This window comes from Pelmatolapia mariae, linkage group LG18 (genome assembly GCF_036321145.2).
Source record: "Pelmatolapia mariae isolate MD_Pm_ZW linkage group LG18, Pm_UMD_F_2, whole genome shotgun sequence".
Taxonomy (NCBI): Eukaryota; Metazoa; Chordata; class Actinopteri; order Cichliformes; family Cichlidae; genus Pelmatolapia; species Pelmatolapia mariae.
Genome location: NC_086243.1, coordinates 7,275,927 through 7,293,629, shown reverse-complemented (window position 1 = coordinate 7,293,629; position 17,703 = coordinate 7,275,927). Strand labels below are relative to the sequence as shown.

General features: G+C 38.2%; 1 protein-coding gene across 1 annotated transcript; it reads right to left on the bottom strand.

Moving 5' to 3' along the window:
* Window positions 1-208: 208 nt before the first annotated feature.
* LOC134617206 (paramyosin-like) lies at window positions 209-13,706 on the bottom strand. Its single transcript, XM_063462409.1, has 41 exons — window positions 13,640-13,706; window positions 13,472-13,561; window positions 13,320-13,388; window positions 13,106-13,201; window positions 12,883-12,969; window positions 12,658-12,759; window positions 11,166-11,231; window positions 10,971-11,060; window positions 10,799-10,885; window positions 10,627-10,716; window positions 10,404-10,493; window positions 10,231-10,293; window positions 10,042-10,095; window positions 9,881-9,943; window positions 9,732-9,800; window positions 9,536-9,619; window positions 9,255-9,341; window positions 8,749-8,832; window positions 8,591-8,659; window positions 8,442-8,516; window positions 8,243-8,359; window positions 8,061-8,150; window positions 7,831-7,893; window positions 7,672-7,734; window positions 7,528-7,596; window positions 7,338-7,421; window positions 7,152-7,238; window positions 6,639-6,722; window positions 6,487-6,555; window positions 6,258-6,347; window positions 5,910-5,999; window positions 5,737-5,826; window positions 5,591-5,653; window positions 4,928-4,987; window positions 4,770-4,838; window positions 1,146-1,229; window positions 899-985; window positions 734-817; window positions 560-628; window positions 398-487; window positions 209-306 (listed from the first exon to the last, which is right to left on the bottom strand). The coding sequence occupies exons 1-41, from the start codon at window positions 13,704-13,706 to the stop codon at window positions 209-211; spliced, it is 3,282 nt and encodes a 1,093-aa protein (XP_063318479.1).
* Between the last annotated feature and the right edge of the window lie 3,997 nt (window positions 13,707-17,703).

The following is a 17,703-nucleotide window of genomic DNA, read 5'->3' as shown; positions in this document are numbered from 1 at the left end:
TGAGTTGAGATTAATAAACACAACCATTACAGGTTACTTCATGCAGTATACATTTCAAAGTTTGTTCTGTACCTGCAAGGCTCTCAGTATGAGCCTCTTTGAGGGCTGCTATGTTATCTTCCAGTTCTTTAATTTGCACTTCAAGCTCCTTAATCTGAGCAGCTAAAACAAAACACAAACGTCATGTACTCTGATGCTGTTTGATATTTCACTCCTTGTTGCTGACTGAACCAGAACTCATGACTGAACTCATACCACTTCCTGTGTTTCTCTGATTCCTCATGGCCTCCAGTTGATTCTCCAGATCTACAAAAACAGGCAAAAGTGATGTTTTACATCCTTAAAATATCTGTAGTATTACTATGATCACATTTGAGGAGAGCCCACTGCATCCCACCTTTAATTTTTGCTTCTTGTGTCTGATTCTTCCTCTCTTCTTGCTTCTTCAGTCTTGCTATTTCAGCTTGCTGATTCAAGATCTGAAATGCTACAAAAAAAGGTTTATGCATATATAACAAGAAGAGAGTGAGGGAAGTATTTTACTCTGACTGTTACTCACTCAGCTTAGTGTTTTCATCCTGTTCATCTTTAACTCCCTCAATCAAATAAGTGAGCTTTCCTTGAAGTGCTGGAAAAAAAAGATGATTTTTTCAAGAAGAAAAAAACCCCCCCAGAAATGATCCTATTTTTGCTTTACACTTGTTACTTTACGCAGGTAAGATATGTCACTCACCTTTAATCTTCTCGTCATCTGTATCATTTTTCGCCACAGTGTCCATTTTCTCGATTTCTGCTTGTAGTGCAATAATCTGCAGAACTGAAAGAAGGTTGGAACACTGATAAGTATTTGTACCTGAGTTAGTCATCTGGATTCTTTCAGCGGGTTGTTTGTACTCACGTCTACGTGGTTGAGTACTTCTCTCTTTCAGCTCTTTTGTTAGTTTGTCCAGCTCCTCGTTCTTTTCATCTATGGCGTTTTGGAGCTCTGCAGAACAGACAAAACTTTGTTTGGGGGGGATTTATGTGTAAATGTAAATTTATATTTAGCAAATATTAAAGCTGTAATACAACCCTTTAAAGTACACCATTTGAATACTGGACCCCAGTAGCACTGCTTACTTGACTTGACAATGAAACACACTCACCATCAACCTTGGATTTGGACACAGAGTTGTTCATTTGTGCTTTCAGTTGCTCCACTTGCTGAGTTAATGTAGAAATTTGTAGAGCTGAAAGAATCAGTCAGAATAAACATCAGCGTTCACTGTTCTCATCTAAGAAACATGAAAATGTGCACAACATCTGTGCATGTGCCCAATGTAAGTTGTGTTTTTAGCAAAGGCTCTGATTTTAACAACTATGATTCATATAAGCAATTTTCTGAATACCAGCTAGGACACTTTCTATTTACTTTATAATATCTATACACTGGAGCCAAATTGCAGTATTTTTATTAACACGTGTCCTGTTTCTCTGTCACACACAAATTTGTATTTATCTTTTATCTTGGTTTTATTCTGATTTTTAGTGTTTATTTGGGAGTGTTGTTTTATTTGCATGATTTTATTCTGTTTGTATTGCATGGTTTTTAGTGTTGTATTTGACATTGTTTTAATCCACTGTGGACTGGCTGGGCATGGGGCAAATTAGCTGGTAGGGATCACCTGCTGAGGCATGTGTGTGTCCAGAGGTGGCCTATCGGCTGTCTAAAGACCTATTAAAAGGAAGCTAGCTGGATACTGCAGGAGAGAGGCCCCAGATATAAGGAGGAACGCATCAAGGCCAGGTGGAAAAGAGGGACCCGCTGCCTGATCGTGGGGGTGCGGTGCCTCATCTGGAAACAGACCGGTCAGCGTGATGTGGCATCCCAGTCTCGACAGCAGGAACGGCAACAGTAGGAGACAACGCGTGTGATTAGTAGGAGGACAGAGGTGTACCTCTGCCTGCATTTCTGAGTAGTGTCTCCACTGTCATTCACTTTGTGCAGCCGTGTTTGGAGAGGGTTGCTGTTAGAGTGAATTGTTAATGAATTGTTAATTGTTAATGTCTGCTTCTTTTGATGTAAGCTTCCTGCGTTTACGACCCTTTGGTCAGCAGGAGGACACACACACACACACACACACACACACATTCCTACTTACATATAGAAGTTCACACATATACATACAAAGCCTTGTCTTAGAATTATGTAGGCGTTACTTCTTGTGTGAACTGTCGCTCAATAAAAGGCAGCAGGAGGAGGCCATCGTTGGGGTCATTCGTGATGAGCTAAGATACCAACGAGGTCTCCCTTGCGCAAGTAATCGATCGAACACTGTTGCCTTGTTTTTCTTTCATGGGAATAAGTCCTGGATGCAGCGGGGTCTGAGTTAAGACCCAACAGTTGCCATGGCTATAAGCCAGGGCCACTTCCGGGACGATGGTTCTGGCCCCTATTTGTTTATTTACAGGGCGATCACGCAAGTGGAGCCGCGGTGGTATCGAACGACGGACGCCAGTGCAGAATGCGTGATGGGCCCAGTGAAAGGACGAGAGGGGGATAGAGGCTCCTCCCCGTTGGCCTGGGACGACCCCCCCTGCGCAAGAGCAATTTCTGTCCAGCTCATGAACACCTAACAAACATTTGTCCTGGACTGTGGGACAGTTACATCGGGGAACCGGGTGGGATTTTAGTGCATGCAGAGAATTGTATTTTTAGCAGTTTTTGAAGTGGGTTTGTTTATTCCTGGGGGATTTTAGTATATTAATAACATTTTATTGTATACTTTTTTCTTCTTCTTATTTGGGTTGTTTTATTCCTACTGTCCGTCTCGGGGAATAAACTGTTTCTGATCAGGCCTGCTTCGTCATTGTGCCCGGGGTTTCTGATTTGCTCGCTCCCCCCCTTGTATCTAAAAGAACCAAACTCTTTAGTATGACATTCTGGCGCATCAGCTTTAGTGTCTACATTACATCTCTCTCAGGTTGGCTTCACCACAAACTCATTAACGGTGAGGAAGTGATAATAAAACACTGAGAGTGTGGTGAAACAAGTCAGGGAGACAGTTTATATTAGTGACACATTATTAAAACCTATTTTTTCTTTAATATATTAAAACGCTCTGTCTGTCTGTGTGTTTGTTTCTTTGACTGCAAACTAGACCTTCTGGAACTAAGCATTCAAAATTAGCATACAAATACATCTTAGGCTCCTGAAGGTTCTAACATATCAGATATTTTTCGACCTCATCATATTGCCAAGCAACCGCCTAGCAAAGGACTTAAGTGTCCCTTTCTTTGCAATTATGCACCTGTAAGACCACATAAAGGCATTTTTATTACACAACATTAAAATCTGCAAACAACCCTGCAATGGGCTAAAATGACCTGTTTTTAGCTTTTATGCATCTTTAACACCTTGTGAAAACATCCTTATTTTCATTCCAGAATAATAGCATCTCACTATAATAATCGCACGAATGCCGTCACATGTAAATAAATCATTGGTAAATGGTAAAATGGCCTGTATTTGTATAGCGCTTTACTAGTCCCTAAGGACCCCAAAGCGCTTTACACGTCCAGTCATCCACCCATTCGTATACACATTCACACACTGGTGATGGCAAGCTATTTAAAAACATCTATATGTTTTTAAAGACAACATTCCAATTATTTGGATTTTCATATGTATTATATTCCTTCCATTTCCCACCCCAATATCATGTTTTCCATTTGCATTTGTTTCACCTGCCACTTTCTGTGCATGTCACCCGTACGTCACTCAGAGGTCATGAAAATTTGTTCAAGTCACCACTACACGGGGAATGAATAATTAGAAATAAAATCCTTAAATATCAGCATGAACAGACAACAATTCACTCGTAGCGCTGAAGACATTTGATGACCATGAGGACTGCATGAACCATAGCATTACTGCTACATTTTATGAAAAACTTTATTTTTAGTTTAAAATGTTTTGTGGGTGTTGTTAATCATTCCTATTGTAGTGTACATTGTATATTACAATTTGGATCTTACATTTTTTTGACCAAAGATATCAATACATTTGCTATACTCCTTAAATCTCTTTTAAAGCTACAATTTTCACATGTACGTTTTTTGTGATTGTCAGGGGCCATGCCAATATTACAGTAGTCCACGTAAATGTCAAACCCAAGGTTTACAGGTCAGGTTTTGTTAGTTTTTAAAACTGAATGTACTATGTACACCGAATAATCATCCAAGTTCTCAGAACTTAAAAAAGTTATGCGAACTCATTGCCTCAAAACAACGTAAGAGCTTACTTTTTTACTTAATAATTTAGGGCAACTTATTCATTGACTATGTTGTCTCCAAAGAATACAAATATCATTTTTATATGTATATTACGTTTATATTTTTTTGCTCTTTGTAAACAACTTTGCTCAATATGATTATATCTGTTGGCCAAGTGCACAAACATGGCAAACATTAATATAGAACTATCATTGTGTACTATTAGGCATGTACTACTAATGATGATACACAATGCAGTAAATATCTTGGTGTTATTCTTATGGTCTTTCAGGGTTTTTTAATCAGTAAATATACCTACATGTATCATGATGTATTATTTATATTGTCCTGTAATGTATCAAGCATTGCAATACTGTGAGCTTCTTAACAGCTTCTAAAATCTTCCCTTTTTAAATGATTTCACAGAGATCAGAAAAAATGAGTTAAATATGATCAACTGGATGGTGGAAGATGGAGCAAATTAATATAGTACAGCTAACAGATTCAACACTCACCAAGTGAAGTAACAGAGTTAGATTTGGACTGCAGCTCCTTGATTTTGTCATTCAGGTTTTGCTGCAGATCTGCACAGAGACATTTATTATGGCTGCTGATCACAGAGAACAGTTTTCTATATTGAGAAAGAACAGCAAGTCAACAAGATTACACTCACCTGTAATTGTCTGCTCATAATCTGAACAGCTTTCTGTCTCATTCAGTTTTTGCTGCAAGTCTAAGAGAAAGGTTACATTACTAAGCAATAGTCTAGGCTAGTAATGCTATTAAACTTGTAGTCTATCCACACGTTGCAGAAACTTGAAATAAAGAGAAACTTGAACTTAAATATTGTTGTATTTACACTCATAACACAAAACTATGAGTGAGTAAAAGTATTTATGTTCGTAAAATTAAAATAACATTAACATCATGATTCTAGACCAATAGATATTCACAAGATAGTTTTGGAGCTCTAGTGCATTGACAGTTTGTTTATTATTTTTTGATACAGGTCAGGATGAAAGCTCATATTGTTATATTTTGTTGGCTTTCAGTGTGTTTTGACTATGAGTTTGTAAAACTATTAATTCCAGGTTTCTTCAATAATTCAATTCAGTTCACTTTTATTTATACAGTGCCAAATCACAACAACAGTTGCCTCAAGGCGCTGTGCTTTGGTGACAGAGGGAAGGAAAAACTCCCTTTTAACAGGAACAAATCTCTGGCACAACCAGGGAGGGTCAGCAAACTGCCGAGACCGGCAGAAACTTGCAAGCATCTTAAAATCAACTTAATCCTTCTTGTTGCAGAAACTTAAACATGACACGGATGAACTTACCGAGGATCACTTCCTGATCACGAGAATGCTCCTTCTCTTTATCCTTCAGTTGTTTTCTGAGATCTAACAAAATGTAAAGTTAGCTTCAGGTGAAGAAGGAATCAGAGGTGATACTTGCTTTTACAGATCAAAAGAAGAATACTTACTAGAAATTGTAGCAGCACTTTCTTTATCCTCAGCTGTCTTAACTTTTTCAAGGTTTTCAAGTTGGCTTTGCAGATCAGTGATGTTCAAAACTGAGGAACAGAGGAAGAAAGAATGAAAGCAGAACTTTTTTCCTTCACCATTTCTGCAGACACCATGTTCTTTCTTGACTTACTCAGGTTGGCATTTTCCTGGTTCTTCTCTTTCAGCTCATTGACATGTTTCTCCAGCTCTCCCTTCTTGGCTGCAAGCTCATTTGTGAGCTCTGAGGTCATTTTAAAGAAGTTAAAACAGGTTTATTGGTCAGACACGAGAGATCATCGTACACATTTTGTTTTGTACTGTGAATTACAAAAGCTACCAAGTTTCTTTATCTCTCACACTTATTTCGTTTTTTTCTACAAGGGTGGGGGAAACTAAAACTCTCACTTGCCCCACATCTGACTCCTCTGTGCTTCTGCCTGCTCACTTGTATTTGTCACACTCTTAGCACTAGAGGAAAAGCACAATGGGAGATACTTACCAGTTAGCTTACTGGTTTGTAGAGTCTCGCGGTTTGACAGCAGATTCTGCAGGTGCTTCACCTGACTCTGCAGATTCAGGATTTTCAGTGCTAAAGCACAAAGAAGCAAAACAGTAGTTTGCTATAAGACATGCTGTGAGAGAATTACTTCATGAGAGGGAAAAAGGCAAAAAGAAAGAAAATTCAACTTGTCAGTGAACCTTTGTGCTCACAGTTACTTCATACTCACTCAGTTTGGTGTTTTCTTGATCACTGCTGCCCATTTGAGCCATGAGTGTGTCTATTCTGTTTTGTAGAGCTGTAAAAAACAGTGAATTGTATTGATAACATTTAGTCATCTACTATGACTTCGTGTCACCCTCAATCAGCACCTTAAAGTACCTTTTATCCGGTCACCAGCTGTCCCATTCACATCCTTGTTCTGCAGGTCCCATATCTCATTCTGGCGTTCAATGATTTGTAAAACTGAAACAAACAAACATCTGATGAATGGAAGGTAAGGTTTGGTTGTGTCATTTAGAGAGATATTTTAAATGTAAATGTGTGTCAGTGCAACCAAGTTGCAAAAACATGACAGAAACACATTCTTTTCCCAGTGTGATGGTGATTTTACAAATGTTAGCTTCTTCTAAAATTATGCAAAGTTACACCCATTAAGATCATTTGTTCTTTAACACTATGCAGATGGGACATTAAGCTAACTGATTTATAGACCTTTTCCAAGTAGATAAGGTCCCCATGTGAAAAGTATCCACTGCACAGAACGCACAGAGCAGGAAATCTTGGACCCCAAATTTTGTCAATTGCCCCCAGAGGCTTAGTATTGCAATAATAGCCAGCGGGTTGTCAGACTGTTTAAACAGTGTTGATCACAGAGTACAGCAGTGTACTCACCTGTTCTCGGGTTGGCAATCAATTCCTCCATTTCTGCAGTCTTAGCAATCAGTTCATCTTGCTTCTTCTCCAGTTGCATCTGCAGCTCTGTGGGGAAGCAGAGAGAAACAGATATACGACTTAAGGTCATATTTGTTTCACATTTTTGCTCCAGGAGGTGTGCTGACTATGACAGCTGTTACTCACGTGAGATGATTTCTGGATCTTTTGAGTTTGAGATCTGCTCCCTCAAAGCCTTCACTTCAGCCTTCATGTTGATCACACTCAGGACTAATAGAGACAAACGTGAGCAGATATGACGGCACAGATTAGTTCTGAAACATAATGTGAGGATGTGAGCAAAAGAAAGGAGAGACTTTAACTGCACCGCACTCACGCAGAGCAGTTTTGAAGTCTTTCGTCTTGTTCAGTTCTGCAATCTTCTCTTCAACTTCAGTCTTCAGCTCTGATAAAAAATAAATCAGTCACATCAAAACTCAGTCTCAGACACTCTGAGGTCGAAGTCAGATTCACAACTTACGGTTTCGTTGTTGCTCGAGTCCAGAGCACTCATGTGTCTTTAACTGCAGTTGCCTCTCCTGCTCTGCTCAGTGAAAAAGGAAAGCCAAGTTAACAAAAACTGTCTCTCTGACACAAACTCTTAGTTATGGATTTATTCAGAAAAACAAAATCAATTCACCTGCGAATTTATCCTTCAGAAGAGCATATTCCCTGTTTTTGTTTTGAAGATACATCTGATGGACTTTAAAAGAAAAGAAATGGACTGAAACACTATAGTGCAAATTAGCAACATGAACGTCCTGCAGCAAACAGCTTTTGATCTCAGGCATGTGGCGTGAATGTTGTTCCGTTCGCTCTATGAAAGCCCATTTCGCTTGAAGTGATACAGCGATTGTAGCACATACTTACGAGTTAATGTTAAAGAGGATGCTGCGTTATCATCACGATTTTCTTTTTCAATTCTTTTGAGATTTTTGTAGAGTTCAGTGATAACCAGAACTACAGAAAACAGAAAAGTCAGGGTGTATAGAATTATGTTTTAGGCTACTTCACAACAATCAAGATTGATCCAAGTGTATTTCTGGACTTACTTAATCTGTCATTAGCCGGATTGTTGTTATTCAGCTCATTGATATATTTCTGTAGCTCGGCTCTCTTGAATGTGAGCTCATCTGTTAGATTGTTCCTTATGCTCACCATGCTTGGAGCTGAAAGTGACACACATGTCAAGTTGCTACAGTAACATTATGACACTCTATGCTAGCATGAGGTCTTGGGTGAGATACTTACAGTTTGAATTGTAGGTTTGTGACAGCAGCGTCTCCAGGTGCTCCAGCTGACTTTGCAGACTGATGATTTTCAGTACTGAAAAAAGGTTAAAAAAATGTAGCTGACTGCAAAAGATACTGCGAGTTTGTAGAGTTTCTCACAAGACTCACTCAGTTTTGTGTTTTCACCGGCTCTGTTGTTGATTTCGTCGATGAAGCCGTCAAGTCTGTCCTGTAACTCTGAGGAAAAGGAAAGTATGTATTTAGATTATATTTTGCAGTTTCTATCTTGACTTTTTTTTTTTTTTGAATATTTAAACAACACTAACCGTCTTCTCGATTGCTTGTGGTTCCATTGGTGGCTTTGTTCCGAAGGTTCCATAACTCATGTTGCAGTTCAAGGATCTTTAAAACTAAAGCAAAGCAACGTGCAGTCCTTAAGTTAGAAAATGAATCTTACTGCAAAAATGTCTACCAATTTTTTGCTTTTTGTAAGCAACTCAGAATCTCATTGGTTCCCTTCTCCCCCTGTGCCACTCCAACAAGTCTCTACTTTACACTCTTTTGAACTAATGATTGATAAAACATAAACCCCCAAAACATCCAACATATCAAGCAAAGCCTCTCTCAACATTATTCTTTCACTCTGCTGTTAAATCATTTTCTTTAATCTTGTTTTTTGTGGGTTTACATGTGACCTGAGTTAGATTTAACCATAAAAAAATATGCACTTTATGTACATAACTTTGTATGTCAGTTTGAGTTTAGCTTAAACACAATGAGTAGCGTTCAAACAATAATTCTGGTTCACATAAAGTAAAGTCAAGAAGCTCACTTGCTCCTGGGCTAGAAGTCAGACGTTCTATGTCTGCAATTCCTGAGCTCAGTTCTTCTTGTTTTCTCTCCAGTTGTCTCCGTAGCTCTGTTGGACAGAAATAGGGGTTATTAAGAGATGTTAAAAATATCAGAGAAATTCCCAGTTTTCCCAAGGAAAATGTAAAGATGTAATTTAATTGTCTCAAGCGCAAAACTGTTTAAAAATTGCTTTAAAAAATCCACTTAATTAATAGAATAAACACAAAGGTATGGTATATATCTGTGACTTCTGTCCCTCACCGGAGGTCAAGTCTTTGTCTTCTGAGAGAGAGATCTGATCCTTCAAAGCCTTCAGTTCATCATGCAGGCTCATCAGCTTTATAACTGGAGCAGAAAGCAACAGAAACATCACTACACAGATTACAAATTCAACACAACGAGATTACAAGCCGAGCAAGAGACACCGCTGAACACTGCGTACGGCAACGTGACTCACTGAGAGCTGGTTGGAAGTCCTCAGTTCTGTTCAGTTCAGCAATTTTGCGGTCAAAGTCGATCTTCACCTCTAACAGAAACGAGACACATCCTTTAAAATCAAGCAGGAATAATCAGAGGTCGTAGCTGAAAGCCAGTTTAAAAACTTACTCTCATATCTTTTCACAAATTTGGAATCCATTTCAGTCTTCAGTCGCAGTTTTCTCTGCAGCTCTTTTGTGTAAAAGGATAAAATCAGGTACTTGAAGCTCTTATCAGACACACTGTTTTAAACATTTTTTAAAAAAAAACAAAAACCACTGAGCACTCACCTCTTATTTTGGCCTGAGCTTCGATGTATTTTTTTTCTGTACCTTCACGCACAGCTGCAGATTTAAAGTATCATAATGTAAGATCGCAATCTTAATGTCAAGGATTAAGAAAGTATTCTCTGCTCAGAAAATAAATGATGTTAAACGTTTTTCTGAATTTAACACTAAAGTTAGAGCAGGTGGACTTACTGGTGGGCTGGCCTGTCAGGTGCTGCTCTTTCATTTCTTCTATTAGGCTGATGACTTGCATGACTGCTCAAAGACAAAGAAAACACCCATCGTCTTGTGTGTTGCACCTTAGCAGCGCATTTATACGTGGTTAGGTTGGTGAGGTGATCATTCCGCCTCTCCTTTATACTTACTCTGCTGTGCCTTAACATACTCCACTGCTTCCAGTTGCCTCTGTAAAACGTCATGCCTTTGCTTCTCTCTGTCCAACAAAACGCGGAACCCTAGGATGAATAAGCAGCTATTAATGTTTCTACTGCAACTAGCGGATCATAATTTGGTAGTTACAAATAAGACAAGTATATATGTGACTTGACTTCGTAGTGTAAAGTTTCAAAGATTTGTGCTGCCATTTACCTTGAATTTGGGAATCAGTGATGTTTTTGGCGTTTTTCATCAGCTGTTCAAAATGTAGCACCTCGGCCTGCACTCTCATAATTTGCAAGGCTGTCGAAAGAATCAAGAGGATGTCAAGTTAATTGTGCAATAACTACACAAAGGACCTGCTCGATGCTGAATGCTCACTTACTTAGTTCCCTGTTGTTCTCGTCATCTTTCAGCTGTATAATCAGCTTTCTGAGGAGATCAAGCTTTTGGAGCCATTGCTTCCTGGCATCTGAATTTAAAAAAAATTTAATAAATAAAGTAAAAAGAATAAATATGTGCTGCTCCACAAAGGAGAGACGGGATCTACAACTCACCAGCGGCGAAGGTTTTGGATTTCTCAATAGCATCGATGATCATCCTCTTCAACTCTGCAATCTTCGTGCGCACATAAATCAGCTCCAGCACTGGACAGCCAGCAGAGAACGAAGTGTTGGGAAATGTCGAAAGACAAGTCTTTAACATTATTACTCACACAAGAAATGCAGGCCTGTTTAGAAAGATTCACTTACAATTAGCAAAGTTGCCATCTCCTTTTTCTTGCAGCAGAACGATCTTCCTGATCAGCTGTTGTTTCACTGAGCAGCAAAAGAAAATGGTCAGGATACAGAAATATAATAACATAATAAAATGAAAGAAGATGACCTTTTTTTCCTAGTTTAGCATTATATTAATCTGAAATCGAAATAATTATTAAATATTTCATAACACCTATTGTAAATTCCTTAAGATTTTTTCTTATTTTTTTTACAGAATATGCAGCCAATCAGTAAATCAATTACAGCAACCATCACTTCTTTGCTCCATTTTGTCCTGAGCAACCAAAAAAGTTACCAAAAAACTAAATGGATTTCATATAACAGTGTGTTCTGCAACCTTCACGCAGAAACCGGCTGTGACCAAGAAAGAGGGAAGTGGGAGACCACAGTGCACAGCTATACATGTTGAGGAGCTAAAATGGCACCACAGGAAAAAAGTCACGCTTGAGCTGTGGCTTCAAAAATGAACCGGCTCCCATAGATTGCCACATTGATGACACTTGTGCTGCGTCTTTTTTTCCAAAGAGGTAGCCATCAGCTCCAGATCAATATGTTCGATTTAGTATAGATACTAGAAACAACCCTTTATCTCAACTTGGAGCTAGTACTAGAAATGCTCTACCTTGTAACCCCATAATGCGAGGTTTATATCCTCTCCTGGATCTTTTGCGTGGAGGCAAATGTATTAGCCACTAACCACAGCACCACTCGCTAAAGTAGCTACATTACAGGATTAAAAAGCATAGTTTCAGGTGCTGCTTTAGCTCAGTAGTTGACTGGATGACCACTTGCTACAAGGCCAAATAAAGTTGCTCACCTTCAACTCTGGACCCAAGGCCTCTTGTTGTCTAACAAATGTTAGCCTGAACCTTCCTGTTGTTATACTGCAATGGGCCTAGCTTGCAGGGGTTTCTTCTTCACTCATGTTTTTTTTTTTTTTTTAATTCTTTGTGTTTATACACTACTTTGCATTTAATGATGAGTTATTATTAATCTATGGACCCATCTCCAACTGGTCATGGCAGACGGCTGCCCCTCCCTGAGCCTGGTTCTATTAAAAGGGAGTTTTTCCTTCCCACTATCGCCAAGTGCTTGCTCATAAGGGGTTGTTTGATGGTTGGGGTTTTCTCGCTATTATTGTACTGGAATATACTCTTTTTTATTTACATGTCTAATGTTATGTGAAGACAAACACTTTTTCATGAATAACTGATGCTTAAAGGGTAATAACTTTTACGTTTTTAAATTGTAATTCATTTAGACAAAATGCTAAGCTGTTGTTAGCAGCACTAATAGAGAATGTGAAATTAAGTTTAAAAAATTAGCCACCAAGGAATGGTGCTGAATGGTAGTTACTGAACTATGAAATGAACTGTGTGTCAATTTTTCTGCCTGAACTGTGGACAAGCAATTTTCACATAATAAGCAACAGTTTTTTAGTTAAATCAAAGAGCCCGCAGTTTACCCAGAGTCATGCCACTTGAACTCTCAGAGTTTGGTTTTTCCCCTCTTGTTTCTGCCTCTTGTAAAGCCCAGAGCTGATTCTGCAGGGAGATTATCTGAAGTACTGAAAGAAGAGAAAAAAAAGAAATCAATGAGCCATTTCCTTCTGCTTATATATGCATTTGCACAACACCAGCGTCTTCGGTTGACCTTCCATTCCTCAAATGTGGTTCAAAAATACACTTACTGAGAGTTGCGCTTGAAAGGCTTTCTTCAGCTTCCTGTTTTTGATCTTTTAGTTCAGCCGTCTTCTTGTCCAGCTCTTTCTGCAGCTCTGCAGGAAACCAGTTTAGAAATGAAACATCTTCATTCAGTTTCTGTGGCTCCAACCAGAAGAATAGCGCTCAAGTGGAAGCAAATTCAAACATTTCTCAGTACAAGCACATCATGCTAACGATAAAATAGCTCACCTGCGATTTTGTCTGCAGTTCTGTTAGAATTAGTAGCAAGCTTGATCTTCTCCTGTAAAGTGCTCACCTCCCTGGTGAGTGCCATTATTTTAAAAACTGAAAGAAAGAAAATACTTTTACATAAAAGCTGAACTGTGCAGTGTCATATAATTAAAATTATAATACTAAATCGTGACCTGTGCGAGAGATTTTACTGTATTTCCAAAAAACTTACTGAGAAGTGTGTCACCATCAAGCTTCTCCTGCATCTGCTTCATTTTGAGCTGCAGATTGGGTTGGTACGCTGTCAGGAAATCACACATGCATTTTAACTTTTGCTGATGTAAATCGTCTCCAAGTGTTACATATGTGTAAGGAAAAGCTTACTGCCAGATGTAGACGATGCTGTTGACATGCATGCAGCAAGTTCCACTTTCAGCTGTATGACCTCCGTCCTCAGCCCAAAGGCTTCGTCATCTGTAAGAAAGTGTACAGGTTTCAGCACACCATAGTAAAAGTAGGCCTACTTAAACTCTTCGCTGGATGTATGCTCACCGAGTTGGTTGTAACGGCGATTCGCCTGCTGAAGATTCCTTTGTAACACCTCCAAAGTTTCTTTCATACCTGATAAGGAAATGTTAGGGTGACACGAATGAGGACCCACACACACAGCTTTCACCTTAATTGTTCGGTATTTTTCACCAACACTGTCGCAGGTTTCCAGCTGCCACCCACACACAACATCCCACCACAGGTCCCGGCGGATATTTTATAGGGGAGACATGATCAGCTGATGGAGCTCAGGGGTGTGTCAGCCTCCCCTGACACTGCACCCTGAACCCACTGCTCCACCCCTCCCCTGCAGCTGAGCCACAAACCCCACCCTGCCACTGTTAGCAATGCCACATATTAAAGCAGCAAGATAAACAGTTAGTGCAGCCTCGCTGCTCACCCACTGTTTGAAACTGGCTATTTCAGCTCCTCCCCTCCTGTCTCTTTAAGACTAATTTCTTCTGATTGGCTGCGCTTTGCAAACAGAAGATTTTAACAGAAGGTGAGTACTGCATGTCTGCTCAGAGCCAGAGCTCCACCTGAGAAGGCCAAATGTGGGCAACTGTCTAAAACAGAGGGCTTAGAGCAGTCTGAAATTTTTGGCTCATTTGAAATAACTTCTATATAAGCTGACCTCTTTTTTTTTTTCTTTTTTTTTTTACTCTGGCCATGTTTAATGTATTAAAATATGTATGTATTGATTGATTGAGTCAAACACTCATTTTTTATGTAAATTTAAGAAGTTCATCCAATATCCTTAAAAGTTGCAGAGGTAATATAACAATAATAATAATAATAATAATAATAAGCAGACATCTGCCAAGGCAGCTCACTCTCTGTGCAGTATTTACTCTTAAGGGAATAGTATTGTATTGTATTTTATATATATTTAATTTCTTTGTACTTTTTAAATGTACTTGAAGAAGTTAGTAGCGCAGTAAAAACAAGAGCAAAGTGCAGCCTTTTGTTATTTGCCCTGCTGAAACCCATTTTAATATACTCGACATGATTTTGTTTATAATTAGTTTTACACAATTATATATTATATGTAGTTACTTATAATTATTTTTATTTATGTGGCTATAGCATGTGTGCAACATTCAGTAAAATTTGTTTAAATATTTAGTAAATAAATATCAAGTGGAAAAGAGTTTTTGCACACGAGTTGATTTTGTTTTCAAAAAAGTATTCGGGAACATTGTACTTGTATTCAAATGGTTATAACCTGTTAAAAATCCCCATACTGTATATCATTTCCTACACGCCTATATAAAGCAATAGAAATAACAGTAGTAAGAAACCTAGTTTTAAATAGCTCTATATAGGAATATTATCAATTCAATCTATTGACCTTAAAGTTGGGGTTAGAGATCAAATGTGACATAATATTTTATTATTAATAATAATAATAATAATAATTCATGTAACTTTCATTATAAAGATTCTTTTTTGGAGAGCAAGTCAATTAAGCCTTTTAAGATGTAATGGCTTTTGTTGGACCCACTGATGTATTTATTAATACGCTGCACTGCAGAATGGCCATAATGATGATGACAGAGTGAGATTTGCTCTGACTTAATGAACATTAAGTTTAAAGCAAAACAACCTGCATGTGTAAAGTATTGCTGGGGAATGTCTGTCACAGTGTTGGGATCCTGCAAGGACGCTGAAGGAGGTAAACATTTAAATGTAAGATTTTAGATTTAGTTTTTCAAATCTTTATTTATCTGACTAATAATGTAGAGACTACACTAAGACACTCGCTCAGATAAATACTGGCACCACATTTTGAATCTGTGTTGATGCACGCTCAATAATCCAGTTATTAAATCCCAGAAACTTGGTTCTGTTCATGTGGATGCAGCATATTCAGTGGGAAACATTTTTTACATCACTTATCCAAGTGATTTGGACGTCGCTTGGATGAGTGAATAAAACATTCCAGATGAGCAGAAGCAGCTTACTGGGAACATGTTTTTGGATTGTAGTGTATTGTTAAATAAAATAGATGTAAAAAAAAATCACTTACCGGTGCAAGTTTTGATGACAATTGACTGTAATAAAACATTTGATCTTAGATCAGTTGAAGATAATATAACAAGTTTCTTATATCTATCGTAAGTAAGTAAGTAAGTAAGTAAAACTTTATTTATATAGCACCTTTCTAGATAAAAGATCATAAAGTGCGTCACACAAGGATAACAAAGCATAAAACAAAACAGACAACAGTTAACAAACTGCAATTCTAAAAAGATGTTTTTAGTTGTTTTTTGAAAGAAGCTACTGAGTCCAGAGATCTTATGCTCAGTGGGAGATACAGATACAGATATACTAAAACTTTTATTCATCACAACATTTATAGAGATAAATCACATGATGTAATAACTATTTAATGATTACTACTTACCGTTACATTTACAGGGCTGTTTTGAAAGTCAGTGGATAGCTAAGGTAAATGCACAAGAAGAAATGTATCATTAGTAGTAGCAGCCAAACTTCTGCTCATCTCTAAACATTTGCTAAGTCACATTTTCTGGGACTTACTATGATCCTGGAAAGGATTTCGTCCAAGTCGGGATTCCCAGTACTGACCAAACTGTTGTGGCCTGAAATAAATGAGAAAACATAAATATTTACTTTTTTGTTGTTGTTGTTACAGGTATTTGTTTAATTCAACCCCTATTAACTGACAATAATAAGGATGATATTATTGCCCCCTACCAGCTCTGGGATCAGAAGTGCAGAATACACAGGTGAAGAGGAGCGGAATCCAAATGAATCGAGAACCACCAGCCATGGTTTTTTTCTTCCAAAACCTTCCTCTGCTGTCAGCAGCATTCAGCGGGCCTTTTATAAGACTCTGACTGATCAATGTCCAGGGGTAGTGATGACTTCCTAGAAGAGGCGGAGCAAATAAATAACTTAATTTGCTGTAAATGGTAAAAGTTAAACACAGCCAACTGTGCACACAAATAATAACAAATAAGCAACCGTCTCTTTAAATTCCTCGCAAAAGAGGAGAGACCTCATTGTCTGATTTATTTTGACATTTTTATTTGTCTCAAACAAACATTGCGCTAAAGCTCAAATAAAAATCAATCACGTTCAAAGTACCAGTACGAGAACTTTTAATCACATACAGTGCCTCAAAGTCTGTGAATTGCTTTGAATTTTTCTCAATTTCCACTCTTAGCTTACAAAATAGATAAACATACAAACGTGATCATCTTTGTTTGAGGAAATGAGTAATGCATATGTGCAAGTAAAGAAAATATGTGAACTTTGCTTTATTTTTGCATTTGCAACCATAATTAAAATGATACTTTTTTTCTTTTTCTTTTTTTTCAACTTGTCTTGTCAGGGAGTTTTTGCAATCAGAATTATGATCCAAACGTGATGTTGTACCAGACACATTTTGCTTTTCCGAGATTAGCTCTGCAAAATCTCTATAGGCTCCTCTTGTTCATGTGTTTCAGCAATTACACATTTAAGTGTAACTCTGGGCTCGGTTTCCTCATATGAATTGGTCGCTTTCAGATCCTTCCCCAACATTTGAATTGAAAGTTCAGGACGTTGACTTGGCCTTTCAAAAAAAACCCCCAAAAACCAAAACAAGATTCTGTGTAATGGATTTTACGCATTTGTTTCTAAAGCAGAAGCACCTGTAGGTTCAGTTGGAGCTACTTTTATGACCGCCAACACAGTGAAGGTGCAGGGTGAAGCATTGAGGTGTGTCTCTGGTCCATGCTGAAATGACAGATGATGTGATTTTTTTTAATTACATTTGTGGTGGAATGCAGGATTTACTGTTCCATCAATAACAGTAAGACATCCAGGCTAACCTGGCACCGTAATGCTGGAATGCAATGCTTTCCTTTCTCTAAACTCATTTGAAGTTAAAAGTCAGATTTTGCTCTCATCCCTCCACAAGATATTGCTCTAACAGTCTTCTGACTTGATCTTTATTTAACTGCACAGGCAGATAACCTCTTGGAGAAATTAGCTCTATTCCTGCGTACGCGTCAGCTTCAGTTGGTGGGATTCTTTATATGAACTATGAATCAGGT